We start from the raw sequence: 22808 nt of genomic DNA on the forward strand, positions 1-22808 counted from the left end.
AGACTTTATTAAAACAAGGTTTCAGAAACAGCTCTTTGAGCTACTTTTATCTTCAATAATATTTTTCTAGTGAGGGAACGCATTAATGTAATTCATAACATGCATATAACCTTATCAATACCAATTAATTTCAGAATTAGAGCTGAAACGGTAGTGTCACAAGTTCAGCGCAGCCCTCCGTGGAGCAGCTCGTGACACGCCGCGAGCCTGGCAGACCCGGCTGTGCCAGAGGCGGTATAACTAAATTTTGTGAGTAACCTCGGTCTGATTTGCATCAAAATACACCAGGAATCACTGCAAAATATCTTAAAAATTTGTGATCGTTCACTGCGGGAAGCTAGCGTGACTGCTTCTGATGCAGGAATTTTATCCAATTCCTATTTTGAGCTGCTGCCACACTGAATAAGAAAATAAAACTCGGAAAAAAACCCAATGAGGATAGTTTTATTTGTTGGTAAACATCAATGCATTGCATTTCCTCCAAACTTGGGCAGCCAGTCCAGAAAAAGGCATGACTTTTTCCTTCTTCTGCCACTTGATTCATAAAAATCTTGCTGCTGGTTTGGAGCGGGAAGAGCCTTTTTTCCACCTTGCATACCAATTTTGAGCTGTGGAAGACCTGCACAACGGCACTGCGTTACATGCTTTCTGCAAGCAGGTCGCAGCTCACGGAAGCATATTTTCACTTGTGTTCGTCGTCCTAGGAATGAGTTTCTTAGCTGGAAAACCCCCTTTTCCAGCTGGCAGCCCACCTGGGTTTGCTGTAGCTGGTGCTGCCCCGCGAAGCCGGCTGGGTATTCCCGGCCTCCCAGTTTGGCCCAGCATCTTCAACAGGACCCGCGAAAACCAACTCCTTATAAATAAAAGGAGAAGTAAAAGGGCTGGTTTGTGCAGTGAGTTTTGGCTCGTGGTAGTTACCGGTATTTTTGCAGCAGTTGTGGACTATAGTAGTTATTGATGGGTGCAAATTTTTGGTCGAATAAGAGTTTAAGCAAGCTAATGTTATATGTATTATTTTTAATTAACTTGTGCTGAGGCATGTGTTTCACTTTTAATTCAAGTGTCAGATTTGCGAAGTCTGTTTTTCATCAGGCTTAAGGTTAAAATATTAGGTCACCAAAAGAAAGACTTATTTGAGTCACATAAGACAAATTAAATGTTAGAAGGAAGGAGAGGGGAGGGAGGCGCAGAAGCAAAGCTGCGGCTTAAGAAAATAAGGTAGCGCAGGAAAGAGTGAGAGAAAAAATGGGCTGCAGAAGTGCTGAAGCCCCTTTTTGTAGTGTTCAGTGTCAGCGTTTGGTACCTTGCAAGCTTTCGTATGAGGGAGGAGTAGTTCAGAGCTTTATTGGAGTCTTTGGGGGCCGAGGAAGAAGCAGGAATCACCTTCTGCAAGACGTTACCCCTCTTGGGTCGCCAGCCATCTCCATCCTTGATGCAGGTTGTATCAAGGGAAGGACCAGGTCTCTAAGACCCCTCTGCCGGAGGGTGGGTTGTCTGGCCACACTTTCATAGGATACAAAGAAAGAAAGAAAATCTTGAAGAAAGAAAATCTACGCTCCTTGGAGGGCTCAGGTCTTTATGCGTTAAAGCCTGGTTATTCCACACTTGTGGTTAAAGAGACTTTTTAATGTGGTATCAGTTGCATGAACGCTCCTTTGGAGGCCCCAATATGCCAGTAAAGGGGTGGTAAAATATTTGGGAATAAAGTCCTTGACATCCAGATCAGGCCGTTTGGAAGGTGTCTGAACCTGCCTGCGTCCCTGCCGGTGAGGACAGCTAACGCTTCTGCTGTGCTTCACGTTTCTTTTTTGGAGGCAACGAGGTGTTTGAGCAAGGAGCTCCATCGGGCTCTCGGCTTGCCGAAAAGCTGGGTGGCCGGTGGAGAGGCATCGGCCGGAGCCGAGTACGGTTTGACGCTGCCGTGTCTAAAAATATGCATGTCCCAGAAATTAGGGATTCGGAGAAAAACCCGAGGGATGGCACCTTGCTGCGTAGGCTGAGGAAGCTTCCTCCTTTGGCTGCGTTTGGCCCTTCGCCCGGCTCGGCCACCGCGCGCTGCCGGCAGCGGGAGGGAGGTTGGGATCGCTCAGCCCGGAGCTGCCGCAGCCAGTTTATGGAGGGAAGCTGATGATGGGTCCACCAAAAGCTCGTTGTCGGAAGGTTAATGCCTGATGCGAGCCGGGTAAGGGCCGTGCGTGCGAGCCCGTCACGGCTCCGCGGGCGGATCCGGGGAGGAAGGGCCACGTTTGGCTGTGCAGCACCGGCAACACTTGGCGCTTCTAATCTTATCCCGCTCGACTGCGCTTCAAAAACTTTCCATGTTTTTTTCCTTTGCATCCAGAAACTTGGACGAACCTGCCTTCCCAAATTAACCTTAAAATAGCTTTGTCAAGCAAAACATGCGTGCAAGAAGTTTCCTGCCGGGTGCAGGGCTGCGGGCACGTGGTTTGCAGTTCCTCTTGCAGAGCGGTGTAAGAAATCTGCCGGAAAGCTCCGGATACCGTTAGCAGGGCCGTCCCTTAGCCGGCTGCAGCCGTGGCTCTGCCGAGGAGGCCCGCGGCCGGCCGGGCATCTCCCGCGTGCACGAAGGCGCGGTGGCTTCCCAGGGGGGCTTTGGTGGGGAAGGAGTTGTTGTAAAGTGTTTAAGAGGAGGAAAAGGGTGAAGCTCAAAGGCTAACACAGCGGTGAATTTATTTATTTTTGGTCGGTATGTAAATCACAGTCATAGATGCTGTTGTTGGGATTTTCTAGGCAGCTTTTGCTTTCCAAAAATGAGTAATTTTGATAGAGACACTGTAAAACTTTCCAACGATGACAAAGAAGAACGTGCGGTAATTGCTTCAGTCCGTTCTTGCCAAGGGATTAATTGCACGAGAGACTAATTTTATTAAGCTTCCAAACCCGGGGTCTTTGGCTAGCCGCAAGCCGCTGCCGCCCGCTCGCTCGGCGGGACGGGGCGAGGCAGAGATGGGCGCGCGGCAAACGTTTGCCCAGCCGCAAGATGCTCGGGGTCAGGGAGCTGCGTCTGTCCCAGTTTTGGCCGCGGACAGACGGCCGAGTGGCCCCAGCGCTGGCCGGGGCCGAGCAGCGGGCTGAGCCCCGCGAAACAGCAACGCGGGCGCACGTTCCCTGCTGCTGCTTCACCCGTCTCCGCGCTGGAGGCATCATGTTAAACCAGCTCTCGCCGTGGAATGTGAAATAACAAATAACTCAGCGGCAGAGTCACTTAGGCAGGTCGTATTTGCTCTTTGAATTATTTTTTGATTATTTCTAGGAACCAGGTGTATCGGCGGTGCTGTGGGACTCTGTAAATTTAACGATGACAAAGCAGCAGCGTTATTAATCTTTTATTTTATGCCCGGGCTTTTCTAGTGAACCATTTCAACCCTAGCTGCCCTGCGACTTTAAAGGGGTGTCAAAACGGCAATAGCTTATATTACCCAGAACTTTTCCTTAAATTACCCAGTGACATGCGAGTCTGGGCAATTCTCTTCTTTTTGCAGAGTAAAATGCAGCCCGCACATTTCTGAAATATTGTTATGAAACAGAGCCAATATGTTCCCATTTTCAAAGTTAGCGACTGTTTTTTGCTCGTTTGGAAAGTATGACAGAATATTATTCATCTGTTTGCTTTAAGGGGTATCTGCCAAGTATAAACTCTTAACGTTTTATTCTGTGTAAAGTTGGAACATGAATATGGAACTAAATACAATTTATTTAACAATGTAAAAATAAATTATACAGCATTAATAGATGTACAGAGGGCTTATTTGATATATGTAATAATAAAAATTTATTGATGTGCCTTTTAATTAAGTGCATAGTTTTTGGAGCAGGTTTCTTCGCTCCACGCTGTCACCTACCAGGTTTCATTATGAACTCGGCTTTGCTGGAGCGAGACCCTCCAGAGCCCCCTGGGCTGCAGAGACGTAAGGCTGGGATTTAAGAGGTGGGGGTGTTTTAGGACCCTTCCCCGTGCAGCTCTCGAGAGGGGGCCTGCGCGGGCCGGGCCGGCGGAGCCGAGCTGCGGGCATCCTCTCCCGCTTTCCTCGTCTCGCTGCGGCAAGCGGCTGCCTTTCCTTGGAAAAGATGGGTATAAAGCACTCGGTTGTCCGGACTAGGCAACGCCGGCTGCATTTTCCTATCAGTACTCTGCTGTCGGATATAAATTATTTAGATAAACAGCTCTGACTCGTTCAGTACTATGGCAAAACCTTTTTTTTTTTAAAGCAAGACAAAATGCCTTTCACTTCTTAAGTGAAAAAAATGAAAAAACACCTGGACAGGCCTCACCTAGAGCCAACACTCTCTGCCCTTGGGAGACCGTGGTGGTACCACAGCATTTCTCCGCTTTTTCTCTCCCGCTCGGGAGCGGTCCCAGAGCAGCCTGCCTCCGCGCATCTCCCGGCAGCATCGCTGCTCATCGTCATGTCCAGTCGCCTACTGATTTCATTACATCCTCACTGTCTCTTAATTACGTTCATCTGTTTACATTGGTGTCAGCTGAAGATTTGGTTCCCAAAATAATGGTAATCCAATGATCTAATCTAACTAATGAATTAACAGATGTAAGCATAAATATATCTCATAGCAGGCTGGTGTTGGAGCATGGATGCAGGGGGAGGGCTGTGCTCCTGCTTTTTTTCTTAGGATGCTTAAAGCATTGGGGACTTTGTCTTGCCTTGTTGCACATCTCTCCTTTGCCATTTTCTCTCAAGATATCAAGGTCAGTCCTGCGTTTATGCTTCTTTCTCATTGCACTCATGTGAGTCCTTCCTCAAAGCAAAGAAGAATCCGTGGGGTACGGTAGACATGACTGCCCAGTTACACCAGCTTTGGAGTATGTGTTGTGAATACATTGGCTAGTGTAAAAATAAATATAGCATGACCTCACAAGGTCTAGCTTTTCTGTTAATTTATTAAATACTTCCAAGTGAGCTCATGTTAAAGTCTTGTAACAAAGCTTTTGCTGAACGTAGCTTGTAGACCTTTGTGTTTGCTAGGAACATTAAGATATGGACAATTTCTTACAATCTAGAAAAAGACTAGAAAAGAAAAGGCAAGATGTTGAAAAGCAGACTTTAACATAGGATCTTGCCAAAATGGTTTGTATTTATAAAGCAGACTATGCAGAGGTGAGTAAGGAGGAGGAAGAGACCTAGGTAGCCCTTCTTGGGTTAGTGTAACCAGGTAAGAGGCAAATTGAGAACTGGTGGCTGTGGGGTTTCAGGCATTTTCTGTTCAGCTGCCACGAGGTAGCTTGATGGGTTTGTTGGGGGATGCCTGAAAAGCTGCGCCTGTGTTTCAAGTCGGGAGGCAATTAGAAACCCTTGGTGGCTGCAGATGGCAACAGAAGGGTCCTGTGCTGTGGCAAGAGAGCCTGTCAGGTTGCTGGAGCTGCAGCACTAAAAGCAGAGGAAAAAGAGCTCTCTAGTGAGATGGCCCATTTAACTAGCTTCCCTGGGATCCCGGTGCAAACTCATGGATTTTGCATTGGATTTTTGCGTGTTACTGGATCTCCCATAAGAAACAACCCTACAAGACCTGCTGTCTCATGAGGGCCTGCTGCGCTTGGTCCTGCATGGATGTGATTAATGTTGTGCTCGCCTGGAAAAGAGCTGGGAAGCCGTGTGCACTGGATGGACTGGTAGACATCCGTAACTGGATAACCTCTATGAAAACAGCATCTCAACTTCACATCATGAAGCACCCTCGTGTTTGAGATCACAGTGACGTAGCAGTGCCAGGCCCGGTGATGGGCAGCTTCGTAGTCTGGAATTGCTTTGCCTTTTCTGAACGTGCATTTTTACTCTCCATAAGAGCTTTACGTGTGGAGCCATAAGCTCTCTCTTGCTTTATTGCCTTTCACGTTTACCTCTCTAATATCCCAAAGTCAGAGGGGACAGAAGAGACTACCCTAGACAGAAGAGCAGGATCTCACTGGGAAGTCAGGTGATGCTGAGAAAGCTGCTGGGATGGCTGAGCAAGGACCAAGGGGAAGGAGGAAAAGCATGAATTATTTGCATTGGCCATTCTTTGTTTTAGGATTATTTTATTAACTTATTACCATCTCAGTATGTGAAAAGCTGCTGGTGACCAGAGTCGACAGATGTAAATATTGCTAACAGAAAACAGAAGAAAATTAATGAGGGGAAAATGAACCCAAGTGGCGACAGTGAATTCTCTGTCAGTTGTTTGCAGTTTTTTTTCTGCTGTGACTTGGTCTCTCCTTCTGGTTCTGTCTAGGTGATGCGTGTCGAGACCTTTGCCATTTTTAACAACATGTGAAAGAGGCAGGTTTTGCAATCTGATGCAGGCACTGGGTTAGGTTAGGTGGTGCAAATACCCTTCAAAGCTCTTACTCTAGTTTCTGCAAACTTTGTTCAATCAAATACTTAAGGACACCTGAGTATAGTGTAAATTTAATACGCGATACTGTTACATGAAGCCGAAAGCGTTGTCACGGGAACCTCAGCAGGATCCGAGAGGAGTGGGTGACTTCCAAGACAAACAGCAGCGCCGGCCTAGGAATATTAAAAGAGTCAAACAGAAAACGGAGTGGAAACCAAATTTGAAAAGAAACAATCGTAAAACAGCGCAGTGCTTTATCATCTGTCAGTCATTAAGATCCAGCCCTTTTCCTTCTCTCCTGCGCTCTTAACTGACCCGCTGCCGGGATTTGTGGGGCGCAGGGAAGGTGGGGAGCAGAGGGCAGCACCCGAGCAGTGAGGCCCCGATGCCGGAGCTTCCCCAGCTCCTCCCGACATCAGTATTTAAGTTCCCCTGCAGGCGAATGGCTCTGATTTTAAGTTGCTCTCTGGTTACATCTCTAGTTCAGTAGAAAATTTACGCAAGTGATTAAGTCTTTCCCCAATTAGCAATGCCGAAGTGCTTGAATTGCCTTCCATTTCTTTGGGGTTTAAGCTTGTACGTAAATTTTAACACACATTCATTGCTGAATCAGGCTTAACTTATCTCCTGTTGCTTCTGCTCGTGCTTGAAGTGGATCAGGACCGTGGAAGAGGGCGGGGGGGTCTGTTCGGCGTGCGGCGTACCTCTGCGAACGGAGGCAGCGGCTGAGCCTGCGCGGCGCTGGGATGATGCAGAAGCGGAGGGAGGGAGACGTGGGGCTCCCGCTGCTGACTGACTGTTGTGCACCGGTAACTTCACCGCGACAACGTGCCACCACGATGCAGTCAAGACTGCTGTTGGCAGGAGCAGCTAGTCTGAGCCCTTCCGAGCTGTGAGAAGCAGCAGATGAACGTCAGCCCAGTGCTTCCCAGGACGACTTCTTTATCGTCACCCCGGTTTAGCAGCTCTCAGCGCAGAGACCAGGTGACTGAGCAATCTCTCGTCCCAGGGCTGTTTCTGTCATACCCGGATACTCCTGTTTCTTTCGAGTAATCCTTCTGCCTCATTAGTGGAGCTGATTTCCAAAACAACTCAAAATAGTGCCTGCTCCATTCGAGCTACTAATCTTATGTTTTACCTCGGTGAATTCAGCTCTGGCATTCAGCCCCTGGAGGAAGAGTCTTAGAGATCTGGGCTGCTGTCATTACTCTAATCTTCACATTTTGAGATTATCTCCAAAATCCTGCACCTCAGGGCATTTCCATCAAGGTAAACTGGTGTCCCGGCTCATTCGTGGTCCTTACCGTGCGCAGCTATTTCAGTTAAATCTGCTTTAGTTCAAAGGTGAATCTTAGTGTGAGGTGCTTGTTGATATGTTAATCGCATTCCTCCTGATTTTGGCTTCCCTGGCTAACCCTGTGTTTAAACTGCGATGCCTGACCGCCTTCAAGAGCAGCTGCTGTTAGGTATAGTCCTGAAGTTAAATTCCGTAATAAATTGTTCATTATTGGATAATATATTGATTGATTATTGATTAAAAGATGGAGACTGGACATTCAGGTAGCTACTGTGGTTTTTCAGTTCAGGTTTCTGTTGTTCTTCCTTTTTTGCTTCTTCAAGAAGCAACAGAGTAGAAGGATTTTAGCCAGAGCTGACTCCATGTGGGAACACGTGGATGTGTTTGCGTGTCTCAGGTTTACATCTGAGTCCCTGCAGTAGCTGACTAGCAACCATTACCCAAGACATCTCAGCCTGCCGCTGCTCTAGTTAATCAGGAGTTGAATTTGCAGTTTAAAGGCTGTACTTTTGCAATCACGTTGTTCAGTATACTTCAGCAACTGGGAACATCTTGAGAACATCAGCCAGTGAAGTGGAGCCTGGACTTCTTCCCATTGATTTCTCAGTTGATTTGAAATGACTGTGGAAGGAGGTTTCCATCTCTACCGCTCCTCTTCCCTGCCCCTTTCCCCCGCCTTTACACTCATAAGTTACTTATTTAATTCATGGTTTCCAGCTTCTCCATGTGAACTGGAAAATAACGCTGTGCGAATGCTGGGACCCTGCTCCGGAGCTCGCTGCTGAAGAGCTTGCTGAAAGCTGTTGGGGCATCCTGGAAGCCAGTCCGGCACCTCTGCCCTTAATCCCGTTAGCGCTGCCTCGCCGCTGTGCCGCGGCGCTGGGGAGTTGCACTGTTAAACTGGATCCTTGCTCTAGGCCATGCATGCAATGAAAGCCCGACATCAAAGAGCCCCACTGCAATTTGCATTTCCAAGCACTCGCTCACTACGAGGTCTTCAGGAGGGGATGAAAGTGTCTTTTGTTAAACTTAATGGCAGAGTTGATTAAAAACGCTCTGATTTTTCGCTATTAACAGCATAGTCTGAGTCCACTCTTAGGCTTTCAGCGCCTAGAGGAGGATGAATTTTGCAGGACTGGATGGTCAAAAAAAGCATACAAAGAGAGTAAGCCCTTGCCTACCCAGATACAATCATACTCGGGGGTTTTCCAGTATCATTTTTCCTAATTTGGGAACCAGCACCAGTAACAAAGAAGTCTAACAGAGCATTTACTGAAGGCATCTTGCTTTGCCAGGCCTCGGGTGAGGCGTGCAGCTTCTCAGACAACCTCTCCCAGATGTCTCCAGCTGGATTCTCAAAGCAGGGAAGTGGACGGGGTGGTTCGTGCAGTTGGGTGCATGTTTCGGTGACCATGAATGCAAACCCCTCCCCAAACATAAAATTAGCTGCGTTATGTGCCAACAGCTAGCTGCTGCTTATCTGCTCAAAACAAGCAGTGACGGGTCTGTTTTTCAGAGGTTTGGTAATTTCCTTTCTTTGCTTTGTTTGAAGAATATTGGCAAATATTTTCACATCTGGATTTATGTATTAAATGTCTCCTATAGTGTATAAAACAAAGCACCTAATGAAAGAAATGTGTCCATTTAACTCCCGTTTTAGCTTTGGTTCTGTTTTAGGAATGACTGTTACCGCACTTGCAAAACATTGACGAAACATTGCCCGTTTGAAGGGTATCAGTGCTGGAAGGGGTGCGATTTTTAATATGCGCTTTTAATTCTGTCTCTGCTAGTATGACTCTTCCTGCTATGTTTGTTGCTATTAAAGTTCAAGTTTGATGGGAAAGTAGAAAACAGAGCCTTAGTTGCTTTAAATAAATACAAGCCTTTTTTTCCAGGCGGTTTATGCTTGCTCTTCTAAACAGTGCCAGGGCTATTCCTGAATACAGTCTTCCTCCTCATGCAAAAAGCATTAATTTAATACAATATCAGTGTGAGTTTTGGCTAACCTGAAATGCTCTGACCTGTTTCTACCGTGCAGCACGTGTTTTACCCTTGTGTGTGTGATTGATTTCAGTGACGAGTATGAAGAGGACGGGTTTTGCCAGCCCTACCGGGGCATCGCTTGTGCCAGATTTATTGGAAATCGAACCATATACATGGAGTCCTTACACATGCAAGGTGAAATAGAAAATCAGATTACAGGTGGGTGAAAAACGGCATTTCCTTCTTTCCCGGGAAGCTGTCTTGTCCCAAATAGCTGCCGTGGTTTGGTAGCTGGCAATGCTATGTTTGTTTGCTCTTTACACCGCTGTGCCATGAGCTTCCCCTGGCAGAGCTCGCTCGGGCTGCTGTGCGGCCCCGTGTCCGTAGAGCGAGTTGTCTGGAGAGCCAGGAGGATCTGAGCAGGCTTCGTGTCTCCGCTCATCCTTTCCCCCAGAGAAGCTCCGGGTTTTTCCGAGGAGAAGGGGCTGCGTGTGCGCAGCTCACACAAGCAGCTCGCAGTGAGTGCTGTTACCCGAGCAGGTATCAGAAGTGGAGAGACACCAACCTTGGTCAGTTATTCCATGGCCGAGGTTGTCTGGAAGAGCCACAGGTGCTGGAAGAGGCTGCAGGAGTATTTCAGCAGGTAGCATTTGCCTTTAGATTCAGAGAAAAGCCACATTCCCCCATCTCGGGGGGATGCCGATGGGGGTGCCGCATTCAAACGGAGGCCAGTAGTCGATAAGCCCGCGCCGTTTCGTTGGAGCGGTGGTACGGGTATCCCAAGGGCATGGGCTTTGGCGCCGGGAGCTCGCGGGGACTCTCCTTTTCACCTGCGTCACGCCGATCCTTCCGTGTGTGTTCCAGCCGCCTTCACCATGATCGGCACTTCCAGCCACTTGTCGGATAAATGCTCCCAGTTCGCCATTCCGTCGCTGTGCCACTACGCCTTCCCCTACTGCGACGAGACCTCGTCCGCTCCCAAGCCGCGGGACCTGTGCCGCGATGAGTGCGAAATCCTGGAGAACGTCCTCTGCCAGACGGAGTACATCTTTGCCAGATCGAATCCCATGATCCTGATGAGATTAAAGCTGCCCAACTGTGAAGATCTTCCCCAGCCCGACAGCCCAGAAGCTGTCAATTGTATCCGGATTGGGATTCCGATGGCCGATCCTATAAATAAAAGTAAGTGGAAACATCTTGTGCTTCCGAGCAAAAAATACCCATATTGGACTAGCACAACTATTGCTAGTGCTGGGCTTTGGAAGCCCCCAGGAGCCGTGCGCGCAGCTTGCCGAGCTCCTGCGGTGCCGCACGGACCAGCCCAGAGCGAGCAGGAATTCGGAAACGTCTTTCCTGAACCATCGCTGGGTTTATGCTAAAAGCTGCTCGTTGGCCTCGGTCCTTCTCTAATTAACGTTACGGAGGAGACCCTGACTGCTCCTCCAACGTTGCAGCCTGGGACACGGTGGTGGTTTCGGCACAGCCTCCCCATGCTCCCCCGCCAGCCCGGTGTTCCCTGGCAGCACCGTGGGCGCAGCTCGGGAGCGCTCACCAGCACGGGCGTTCGTAGGATCAGGATCCGGCCGGCCCTACCTAATAGGGCCTGATCATAGGCATCGCCCGAGCTCCCCGTCCCAGCTGGGACCTCGTGCACCTGAAGCAGCAGATAGAAACTCGGCCTCCTGCGTTATTTTGACAGGAAAGCAGAGAATCGCGTGCAATGCAGGGTCCCGCTGTAGTTTTGCCTTCTTTTGTGTATCTTATATTAAAAATGCTTGGCGTAAGCCGTTTTCATTACGGAGCCATAAGCTTTAAATCCTCCCAGGAATGCGAATGCGAAGCAGGCGCCGCGTTACGGCCGCGGCGAACGGGGAGCCCTCGCTCCCGAGCCGGCTCTCCAGGCCTCGGCCAGCCGAAACGCCCTCGGTCTCCGCGGAGTCACCGGCGCCGGCGAGGACGGGAGCGCTCCGCCTTGCCCCAGTCAATCGCTGCCTTCGGGTTTACTTATTTATTCTCTTTTTTTGCAGATCACAAATGCTACAACGGCACAGGCGTGGACTACCGGGGCACGGCGAGCGTGACGCGGTCGGGGCGGCAGTGCCAGCCGTGGGTGTCGCAGTACCCGCACGCGCACACCTTCACGGCCGTGCGCTACCCCGAGCTCAACGGGGGCCACTCGTACTGCCGCAACCCCGGCGGGCAGAAGGAAGCCCCGTGGTGCTTCACCCTGGACGAGAACTTCAAGTCCGAGCTCTGCGACGTCCCGGCGTGCGGTAATGACCGTTTTTAAAGAAAAAAATAGGGCGCTGCTTTATCGTAGCTCCGCGTTCGGCAGACTTTCCTGAATCCCCAAAAATAGCGCTGTAGGGAGGAAGACTGCGGACAGCGTTGGTAGCTACAGCCACGGCATCCAGCGCAGGCAGCACCCACACCCCGGGGAGACCTTCAAGCCCGTGCATCGGGTGGGCTGCTGATGTGGGAGCATGAAAATATTTGCGTAAGGCCCATGAAGCTCCCCCGAAGGCGCTGAAGCAGCGGTGCTTCGCCGGGGCGCTGGCTCCGGGCTTGCAAGGCGGCCGGTACAACGGATAGGAGCGCTTCGCCCCGATAAAATAGGCTCACCCGATTTCAGCTCTCATTTTCACCCTCAGCTTCTGAGATGCGAGAGAAGTGGTGGAAGACCTGGATAAATGGTTCCTAATTGTCTGATCTGCTTTAAAAAAAATAGCAATATTGATAGCATGCCAAGAAAGCCTACAGCTCTTTGCATGGGCTTGCCAGAAATGCACCTAGAAACGCTCTGGAAATTCTCAGCAGAAACTTTCGTGCAAAACTTTAAGTTGTCCCAGTCCCCTTACCTTTCCCTGGGAAGGAGATGCGTTTTGATGTTACTTCTCTATAGCCAGGACCAAATTAAATTATTTCTGGTTATGGCTGTGAACATTCCTCAGTCAGACGTGGTCTGAGCCTGCTCCAGAGTCTTCGTCAATTAGTGGAAAGATTCCCATGGATGCCAAAAAGGGATCTAAATTACGTTCTTACTGAACAAGGAGGAAGCACAGACAATCTGGGCTATATAACATGCATCTCAAACCCTCTCTGAAATTCATATGTGCTTGTTAGAAGCCTCCGTCTCTTTTCCTATTATTCCAGTGCCTATAACTTGCATTATTTTTCTTGATGAGGTACAGTGAGAGACTGACTGCAAAGAAAGGTAGTGTGATTTTGTATATATATAGTGTGTATATATATACACACACATAAACTGTGCCAGAGGTCCTTTGAAGCTGTTTAGTACCAAAATCTGGACCTAAGTGGCAGTCAGCACGACTCCCTGTGGGACTCCCCAGTGGGTTTAGGAGCATCAGATGGGGTGAGCTCAGGGGCTCTGCATTGCCACCACCAGCCCTGCCAGACCCCTTCTTCACCCCCTTGCGCTGTCACTGTGTGGCCTTTCGGCCAAGCCCCTGCACCTTCGGAGTTTTCCCTATTTTTCCTTTCCACCTGGGATAACGGGGAGTCAGTGGGGGGGGCTGCTGGAAGGGCTTCGAGATCCTAGGACTGGTTCTGTCTTTTGATCCGAAGTACCTGAAAGCAGGGCACTTTTGGAAACGTCGCAACAGCCTGCGATTTGAACATTTTGCTAGAAAACAGATGAGATTGGCTGGCTTGAAGGATTCCTGCCGAGGATTTTAATTACCTCTCACCACTGCGTTAAACTGTACCCACCATGCAGTTATACAGCATTATTATTTTAAATGCAGACAAATAGAGCTATATCAGGTGAGCTGTAATTTAATTGTTAAATGCTAATCCGCATATTAAAAACAAAATACCACGTGGGCCTTGCGGTCTGCTGGCTTTGCGCTGGCCGAAAGCACCATGCGAGGCACGCTTTAATAAGTATTGTGCCTTCTGCCTCACCAGGACGTGCCTAGATGGGAGATGGAGTTAATTGGGATGGCTCCCAAGAAACCTATTAACCTAATAAGCCTTATTGGCAGGGGCGGCTGCTTAATAAGAATAATAACCCCATTTGCTGGGAATAGCTCCGGTGATGAAGTAGCGCCCAGGTTTCTGCCTGCCCCTCGTTGATGCTCTCTTCCTTGGACAGCATCTTCCAGTTGTCTCAGAAGCTGCAATGGAGTCAACGCTTATGTCAAAATCTGTTGTCTTGAATACGGGAAGATGTAAAACATGGGGCAATTCAGGCCAGGCTGGGTCCCCTCTCGTTCCTCGCTGCCTGTAGAGCCGCTCGGGCTCCCTCTTGGCCCAGTTGAAGCCCAGTTGGCACCGCTTAACCGAGAACGAAGGGTCAGAGAGGAGCATGGGGGGGAACAGAGGGCCAGCGCGAGCTGTAAGAGGAGAGGGGTTGTGCAAAGTGACATCCAGAAATGTTTGAGCTTTGCCTCTGTCACAACTTGAGCCAAGCCCAAGCTTTAGATCAAGTTCATGTTTAATTAAGGGCATGAAAGATATCTGTGTGGGCTGTTAAGCACTCCTACAAATCCAGCTTGGAAAATGCAGACAAACAAACCCAAATGACCCTGTAGGAATAATAAAACAGTCCCTATTCGCCAGAATCAGCTAAGCCTGATGCTGCCACAGATGTTGCCCATCTCCTCACAAACCGCTGGGCTAAAACAGCCCTGCTGCAGGTCAGGATGATCCTCCAAGCTCCCTGGGTGCCCTAGCTCGTGTTTGCATCCGTGCACACTCGCACTCTGAATCCCGGGAATATCGTATATATAATTTGTGAGGCCTTTAAGACGGGGGCAGTCTTCTACAATCCATGCTCAGGCTGCAACTGATGTCAGTCCTGTCCTCCAGCAATTACTGTAATATTCACAGGGGTTAACGTGGGCCGTAACCTGACAGCGTATCACCCGACGTGTACCCCAGCAGTCACGCACCCGTTCCGGGTGGATTGCAGTAGTATCCCTGTCACACGTTTCCTCCTTCCCAGCACTTCTGGTTGACTCAGGGATGCGTTCTGCTGCCTGGGCTGCTTCATGCGTTGGGTATTTTCCTTATGTTTGTCTTTTTCCCCTTTCTCCTGAACCAGATTCGAAGGATTCCAAGGAAAAGAATAAAATGGAAATCCTGTACATCCTGGTGCCAAGTGTGACTATTCCCCTGGCGATAGCCTTGCTCTTCTTCTTCATCTGCATCTGCCGCAACAACCAGAAGTCCTCCTCCCCGCCGGTTCAGCGACAGCCCAAGCACGTGCGGGGGCAGAACGTGGAGATGTCCATGCTCAACGCCTACAAACCTAAGGTAACCCGCCGCTCCGGGGTTCGCTCCCGGGGGAGGCGGCAGGGCAATACGTTGGTCGGTTCAGCACTGAAACATTAACAAGCTGATTTGCAGCCCGTGGGGTTTGCTGAGCCTTTCGCTGCCCTTTTGGAGGGTGCTTTTCTTGTCAGCCTGTGTCCTGGCAGCCCTGCGGAGGTCCTGCTCCGTGTGTCCGCATATCCCGATAAATCGGAGCTGGAGGGTTTCGTAAGAAAGGCAGGAGCTGCTACTGTTGTGTCTCGCCATTGCTTTTCTTTTCGGAGGCTTGGCTTGCATTAGCAGTGCGGAGAAAGATGCAAGCCTGCATTTTCCCGGACAGCTTTTTCACGGTCTGCTGGAGCCTCGTGTCATCTTCCACTCGGCCAAAATTGCTCCGGAAAGATTTGTTCCAAGTTTACGCCGGCTTCCCCACGCTGGTGGCGCAGAGACGTTCCCGAAGCAGAGCCTCGCGAGCCGACCCGGCAGCTCGGGCGGCGGCTGCTGTTTCGCTCCACTGTAATCCCGAGTTCACCAGGCAGGTTTTTAAATGAGCTAAGCCTTACGCGTGATTACCCTCGAGCGCTTGCTGATTAGCAGGCCAGCTGTCTGCAGACGTACGCGCCTTGGGGGCTGCAAACGAGTCCTGCCATCTACAGGCAAAAAAAAGTCCTGAAAAGATCATTTAATGGTCTTTTTTTTCCACACCGTGGCAGTTTGCTTTAGCAGCTCGATGGAGACGGTTCTTTTGAAGCATTTCAGAGTGAAAATCAATGTCTACAAGTAACTACAAGAAGCTGTGTAGGCTTTGGTACCTGCAAAAGTCAGACATGCCTTTTGCAAAGCTGTTATTTTCGTTAGCAAACAGCAAAACGAATCCAAATCCTGATTTCCTGAGGTTTCAGAGCACGTTGTTGCAGAGGAAAACTCCAGCTCGCTCAAAGTGCAGAAGACTCTTTAAAAGGCAGCAATAAAAGTGAAGCCGCAAAAAAAAGTGAAGTGCTGTCTGTCTGTCCGCGGTGGTCGGACACACTTTGGTCCTTTGTAATATTCTAAATCCTCAGCTTCCCACACACTGAGCTGGCAAATACAGCTTGTTTTTTTCCTTTAAAAGTTATTAATTTCCACTTTCATGTACAGCTTAGAGCAGCTGGAAGCATTATTCATTAATACCTGCTTAATACCCAAATGCAGATAATAGGACAAAACCATTCAATTAGCTAAGTACCAAAATTAAATTCTGCATCCAACCTCCCTTGAATTTGCTGATAAATTTGGATTTGCTTCTTGGTCCCCTTTCTATTACGTATTTGGGGTAAAATCCTGGCTAAGCTGAAGTTAGTGGGAATGTTGGCCTTATTTCAGTGAGGTCAGGGTCTCGCCTGGGTGCTGACACCCGATGCCCGCTGGACGCAGCACGGGAAAGCCGCTTGCCCCGCGGTGTTTGCAAATGCAGACCACACTGTTCCCTTCCTATGTTTAAATGCATGCAAAAAGCTTTCAATTTTAATTATGCTAATTCTGTATTTTCCTGCTAGGAAGCCCAGCGCTCCCTGTTTCAAATGTTTTGATTGCCTTTCAGACAAAATCTTAGAAGAAAGGAAGCGGACTCCTATTTTTACATGCCGTATCCAGTATTAACATCGACTTTGGGTCAAAACACTCGCAGGCTTCAAGCTCAGACTGGGGTGGATGTGCGTTTGCTCGCGCAATTGAAACGTTAGCACTTCATCCCAAAGGCTGTTTCAGGTTTAATGGATTTTACTTGCCTCGAAGACCATAATAAACTGAGCTCGTCTTGCCATGCAGCTGATGGAAGTGGCGATGCGGAGGGCGAAGCGGAGGGCTTCCCCGGCTCCCCGCTCTCTGGGCTCGCTTTGCTTTGGCCCGCTGCCTCCTGCGTGTTTTACACTTCTCTACATTTTGTGCACCAGCGTATGACAAATACTTGTCAAACAAAAACGGAGCAGATTTATAGCCGCTTAACTTGAAATGAGCCCTTCCTGCCAAAACTTTATGACTTCATTTTCTTTCATAGTTTTCCACCGTGTCGGTTCAAACCGGCGAACCCTGCCTCAGGTCAGACAGAGGTCACTTCACTTTCATTGCTAAAATATAATTTACAATATGCCAGACCTAAACAAGTTTTAGCCTAAAGGATTTGTGTAATATAAACCATCTGTTCCTCAACAATATAGCTAATTTCCTGCCATCACCGTACAGTCTACTGCCCGCTTGCTTAAATGCCTTGATGAGGAGGATGGTGCTTGTTTAAGCCGCGTTTATCTGAAAATTGGAAGTGGGCAATACAATTAGCGTTCATTTGTTCTAAGACGCCACTTTGTAATGATTTTTTTTTAATGTCAGGTCTTTTCCTGTGTCACCCCTGCGAGGCGGCAATTATAATATTGCCGGAATGCAAATGCTGAGGTTTACACTGCTTTACTACCTGTAGATCCAAAGCTCATTAACCTTGAATTGCTGCCTGTGGCAGTAGTGAGGACCCTGAATGACCGGTTGGGGTGGAAGCGTTACAGGCAGGGGTGGAAGTCAATGTCTGAAAATGATGCAGCTTCTTTACGGCCTCAGAGTGAGTATATGCACCCAAAATACCAGCAGAGTTTGAAAAAAATGAGCCCCCCTCCAGTGGCTCCTGTTTTTCCCGGTGACTCCGTCCTGCGTGTTCGAGGACTGAATATTCAGTCAAGTGTGAGCAGAAATAATCTCGACTGTACCCTGAAGGGTTAATGGAAAAGCCAAGGATGAATTGGCTACAAGGACATAGGGGTTTTTTTTTTAAAAAAAGGTTTCTGTTAGAACTTTAGGCCCTGGCCCAGAAAACACTTCAGCGTGTACTTAACTTAAAGTATGTGAATTGCCTCAATTCCTGAAATTAGTCAGACTCAATTTTAAGTATATAAATGCTCAAGTGCTTTCCTTCGCTGGGACCCTGATGGTTCCTATATATATTTATGTCTATTACACAGGACTTTTATCTGATCCCGTGTAGAGGATGAAAAGTAATTCTGAACTGAATTGAATTGAGACTGCAAGGGCGTCCAGCGGGGCCCATGCCGGATACGCAGGTCGCCCCTGGGGAACCGCAGCCCGGGGAGCTCTCGTCCCCGGCTGCCTGGCTTCTCCAGGGCCCCGTCCTCCCACGCGGCAGTACCACTGCGTGGGGCAGCGGAGGAGGAGGAGGAAAAGGGGTTTTCTGCCAGCAGCCACATCACGGGACCGAGGAGGTGCACACCATCCAGCAGGCACTGGTGGGAAGGAAGCTTCTTCCCATTTTACACCTGAGCATCTTCCTTTTGCAGCAGTGTTTAGTGCTGCAATAAGCTGCAGGTTCTCAGATTTCCCGTGCAAAGAGATCTCTTACTTAAAAACATGTTTTCAGGCCTGTTTTTCTAACACCTTCCTGTTGTCATTTCTTTAACAGAGCAAGGCTAAGGAGTTGCCTCTCTCTGCTGTTCGTTTCATGGAAGAACTGGGTGAATGCGCTTTTGGCAAAATCTACAAGGGTCACCTCTACCTTCCCGGCATGGATCACGCTCAGCTTGTCGCGATCAAGACCCTGAAAGACTTCAACAACCCCCAGCAGTGGGCCGAGTTCCAGCAAGAAGCGTCTCTCATGGCCGAGCTCCACCACCCTAACATCGTTTGCCTCTTAGGTGTCGTCACCCAGGAGCAACCTGTCTGTATGCTCTTTGAGTACATGAACCAAGGAGACCTCCATGAATTTCTTATCATGCGATCGCCGCATTCCGACGTTGGCTGTAGCAGCGATGAGGATGGAACTGTGAAATCCAGCTTGGACCACGGGGATTTCCTGCACATTGCGGTCCAGATTGCGGCAGGGATGGAGTACTTATCGAGCCATTTTTTTGTCCATAAAGATCTCGCTGCTCGTAACATTTTAATTGGAGAACAACTTCATGTGAAAATTTCAGACCTTGGACTGTCGAGAGAAATCTACTCAGCAGATTATTACAGAGTTCAAAACAAATCTCTTCTGCCAATTCGCTGGATGCCACCAGAGGCAATCATGTATGGCAAGTTCTCTTCCGATTCAGATATTTGGTCATTTGGAGTGGTTTTGTGGGAGATATTCAGCTTTGGACTTCAACCATATTATGGATTTAGTAATCAAGAAGTCATAGAGATGATCAGGAAAAGACAGCTGCTGCCGTGCTCTGAAGACTGTCCTCCTCGAATGTACAGCCTGATGACAGAGTGCTGGCACGACCTTCCATCCCGGAGGCCGCGATTTAAAGAAATCCATGCCAGGCTGCGCTCTTGGGAGGGGCTTTCAAGTCACACCAGTTCGACCACCCCCTCGGGCGGGAATGCCACCACTCAGACAACTTCCCTCAGTGCCAGCCCAGTTAGCAATCTAAGCAATCCTAGATACCCCAACTACATGTTTCCGGCACAAGGAATACCACAAGGCCAAATCGCCGGGTTCATTGGACCACCGATACCTCAAAATCAGCGCTATATTCCCATCAATGGGTACCCAATTCCGCCCGGATACGCTGCTTTCCCAGCTGCCCACTATCAACCGCAAGGTCCTCCCCGGGTGATTCAGCACTGCCCTCCTCCAAAGAGCCGTTCGCCAAGCAGTGCCAGCGGCTCCACTAGCACAGGGCACGTCACTAGTTTGCCATCTTCCGGCTCCAACCAGGAAGCAAATATTCCTTTGCTATCTCACATGGCAATTCCCAGCCATCCAGGGGGAATTGGTATAACAGTTTTTGGAAACAAAACTCAAAAACCCTACAAAATTGACTCAAAGCAGTCTTCCCTACTAGGAGATACCAGCATCCATGGACCTAACGAATCTATGATTTCAGCCGAATTGTAAATAAGCGAGGCCTTTGTAAATATAACTATTTACAACATAAACTAGAAAGTCGTAGAAAAGATTTATATTCAAATATTTTATTAAAGATTCTTCTGGTTGTTTAACAGACATTGCAACAAGTATCTTCTGTGAAGTTTAACTGCTTAACAGGATGGGCAGACTCAACCAGACAAAAATCATTGTGGTATGGATACTCGGCATTGCGAACGGACGCATTGGTTCTTTAAGTAGCACCAACAACTCAAAAAGGGGAAGGGGGATTTTTCTTTTTCTAGCAAAAACATTTTATCATATGCTTTTTCACAGCTTTCTAAACCTCCGATGTGGTTTAAATCACAGAAACTTTTTATACTGAAAACCTATTTTAATATTTGTCTCTTTTATTAGGAGATGCAAATATTTGGAGATCTACTGGGTGTGCAATTTCAGTTCCAATAGCTAGTTAAAGTGTCTGTAAATTTTGCAGTCGAGGATTATGTTTCAAATATGTGATCTGAGAGCTGGATAAATTACTTCAGGTAGGATTTAGGTCTTTTGTTAAGTCGGGAGTCTGAGCTCAGATTCAGACCAAAAAAGTCATTTTATATTACAGCATAATAGCTTGAGTTATCTACTTGCATTCTGCAAAAATCACCTGCTATTGTCTGCTAAAGATAGCTGGAGTTGTAAGAAATTGCCTTAAAGGAAATGAAATTAAAATATTTTAATTTCAGAACCTGAATCAACTTAGTCAAAGTTAACATTTCATAATTTTTATGGGTAGTTAAAGCAGAAATTTTATATCCTTTTGTTGCTATGCAACTGTTTAATGGAAAGGCTCCAAACCACAATTTTATGTATGACAATCAGTTTTCCCAGGAATATTTATTGTTGCAGATCAATATATAGTTTCAGTGACTATGACTCCAGTAACCCTGAAAAAAGGGAAGCTCAAATTCCATCAGGCAGCAAATTCATTGATAGCGATTTTGTCTATCAGGTCAAATAATGTGAATTAGTGTTAACTTTAGAAATATGACATTTGTATGATTACTAAAATTCATTCAGGTATAAGCAATCTAGATTATTCATTTGAAACCACTTTAATGATTTACAAAAGTACTGTGTACATTACAGTTTTTCACAGACTTTTTTTGTACTGAATAGTAATTTTTGTTGTACACAGAATGAAAACAATCTTTGCTCAGTTGACAATGTTGTATAATATGACTTTATTTTTATCTTTTTGCACAAAAGTGTGATAATGTTTTGTACAGCAGAAGTGAAAATACATCTCTGCATTTTATATCTTGGTCTGTTTCTTTTTATTTTTAACCTGATGTAGATGTTCTTGAAATATATTATGGTGATATTCAGCCACTACCTTATACAAATATTTTTCTTTGTTTTCACTGCATGCGTTTAATCACTGTATTACTTGATGATTGATTTATTAATTAAGGGCATTTCAATTAGGCAAGCATGAAAATGTAATAACAAAGGCTATTTTATAATTAAGATATGTGCATTTTTGTATGTCACATGCCAGAGATGATATTAAACACTGATTATTTTATGCTGCTGTTTATTAAAACATTGTTTTAACATAAATATATCAGTATTTCCTCCATCTTGGTATAAGATATTTGAGAAGTTTAGTATTTAATGAAAAAGTAAAACCTGCTCGCACAGCTCAGGTAGGGAGTGTCTGCTGAAATACTCACCCGAATGAGGCATGAGAGTTTTGCCAATAATAGTTGAAGACAAATAACTTAGGGATAATATACTGAGGCTTAAATGAATATTGGATCGTGCAGGTATTTCCTGAGCATACGAAAGAACGGAGACAGCATAACCACACTGCAAGAATGAGACATTTTTTGCTGTGATGTGATGGGTGCAGTTCAGCCCAGTCCAGCCCAGTCCTCGCTTAGCTTTTACGTTCCGCTGCATCATATGAGCTGTCGCTGTATCGCTGCAGCATCCTGAGCTGCCAGGTGCAACACTTTCCTTGTGCATTAACAACTCTCTCCTTGTATATTAACAACTATCAGTAATTATACAGTAAGGATTTCAGTGACTACTGAGATACTTTATGAATCTGAGATGTCATCTTCCCTCAGGATTGAATTTCGGTCTGGATCAGTAAAGAAAATACGTTACATGTTAGGTAAAATTTAGTTTTTACTTAAGATTTAGACAGTAATTACATCTTATTAACTTCCATATCTGTGTCAGGTTATCAGACTCCGAAATGCTAAAAAATTAGTTTTGGACAGAGATATTTTTACAGCACTTGATCAGACGTTCTCTCTGAACCATAGCTATTAACATAGTCAGAGGCTAGAGAACCGCGCTCTCACTCACATACACGCATATCTTTGTAGCAGTCTGTTGGCATCTTGTTCAATAGAGTAAATATTGTCATTCTTGATCCAGCTTTTCTCTCATCCGCTCCAGCATACTTTTTTTGAGTAGTCACATCAGTGAAAACAATTCTTTTGCACCCTAAGCATGAAGCCCATTGAGAAAGTAGAAGCCAATTTTTTTTAACCAGTCCTTTATTAGGAGATTTCTTAGCCTATACCATTAACGGCTTGAAATTTCAGCAGTGCCAATTTAAAGTCAGTAAGCCACTTTGTAAGTGTCTGGTTTCAGAAACAAAAGAAACCATATGCAGCCAGTCGAGTTTGTGGTCCTTACATTAGGCTGTTATTGCAAAATCTTTGGTAAATAACATGTTGTAAATAAAGTCAACAGAGAAATAAGAATCTTTGTACCATGGCTGACACACAGATGTTAATGCAAAAGCATGGCTGAAAAAGGTATTGAGATATAAAGATCAATGATATCAGGATATTTGCTCTTCACTTTCAAGCAACAGCCTTCACTGAATGACTTTATGAAAAAAGTATCAGGAGGGCCCCTCTTCACATAGGAATATTATATGTTCATATGCTGGGAAAGAAAGCAGTGGAACCACCTATCAAGAGCCATCTAGACGGATGGTTTCTGCAAGTTGGAAGGGCAAGTGATAGAGGTCCCAGCAGGACAAATTTC

At 47.1% G+C, this 22808-nt stretch overlaps 1 protein-coding gene across 2 annotated transcripts in view; it reads left to right on the top strand.

Moving 5' to 3' along the window:
- Window positions 1-21324, top strand: part of ROR1 (receptor tyrosine kinase like orphan receptor 1) — a 149076-nt gene extending 127752 nt beyond the window's left edge. For both annotated transcript variants that reach the window (XM_064516312.1, XM_064516311.1), the window contains exons 5-9: window positions 9723-9850; window positions 10496-10813; window positions 11659-11904; window positions 14697-14908; window positions 18345-21324. In XM_064516312.1, the coding sequence (XP_064372382.1) occupies window positions 9723-9850; window positions 10496-10813; window positions 11659-11904; window positions 14697-14908; window positions 18345-19769 (2329 nt within the window). In that variant the 3' untranslated portion in view covers window positions 19770-21324. The remainder of the gene's footprint in view (window positions 1-9722; window positions 9851-10495; window positions 10814-11658; window positions 11905-14696; window positions 14909-18344) is intronic.
- The last annotated feature ends 1484 nt before the right edge of the window (window positions 21325-22808 follow it).

Source organism: Dromaius novaehollandiae, chromosome 8 (genome assembly GCF_036370855.1).
Source record: "Dromaius novaehollandiae isolate bDroNov1 chromosome 8, bDroNov1.hap1, whole genome shotgun sequence".
NCBI lineage: Eukaryota > Metazoa > Chordata > Aves > Casuariiformes > Dromaiidae > Dromaius > Dromaius novaehollandiae.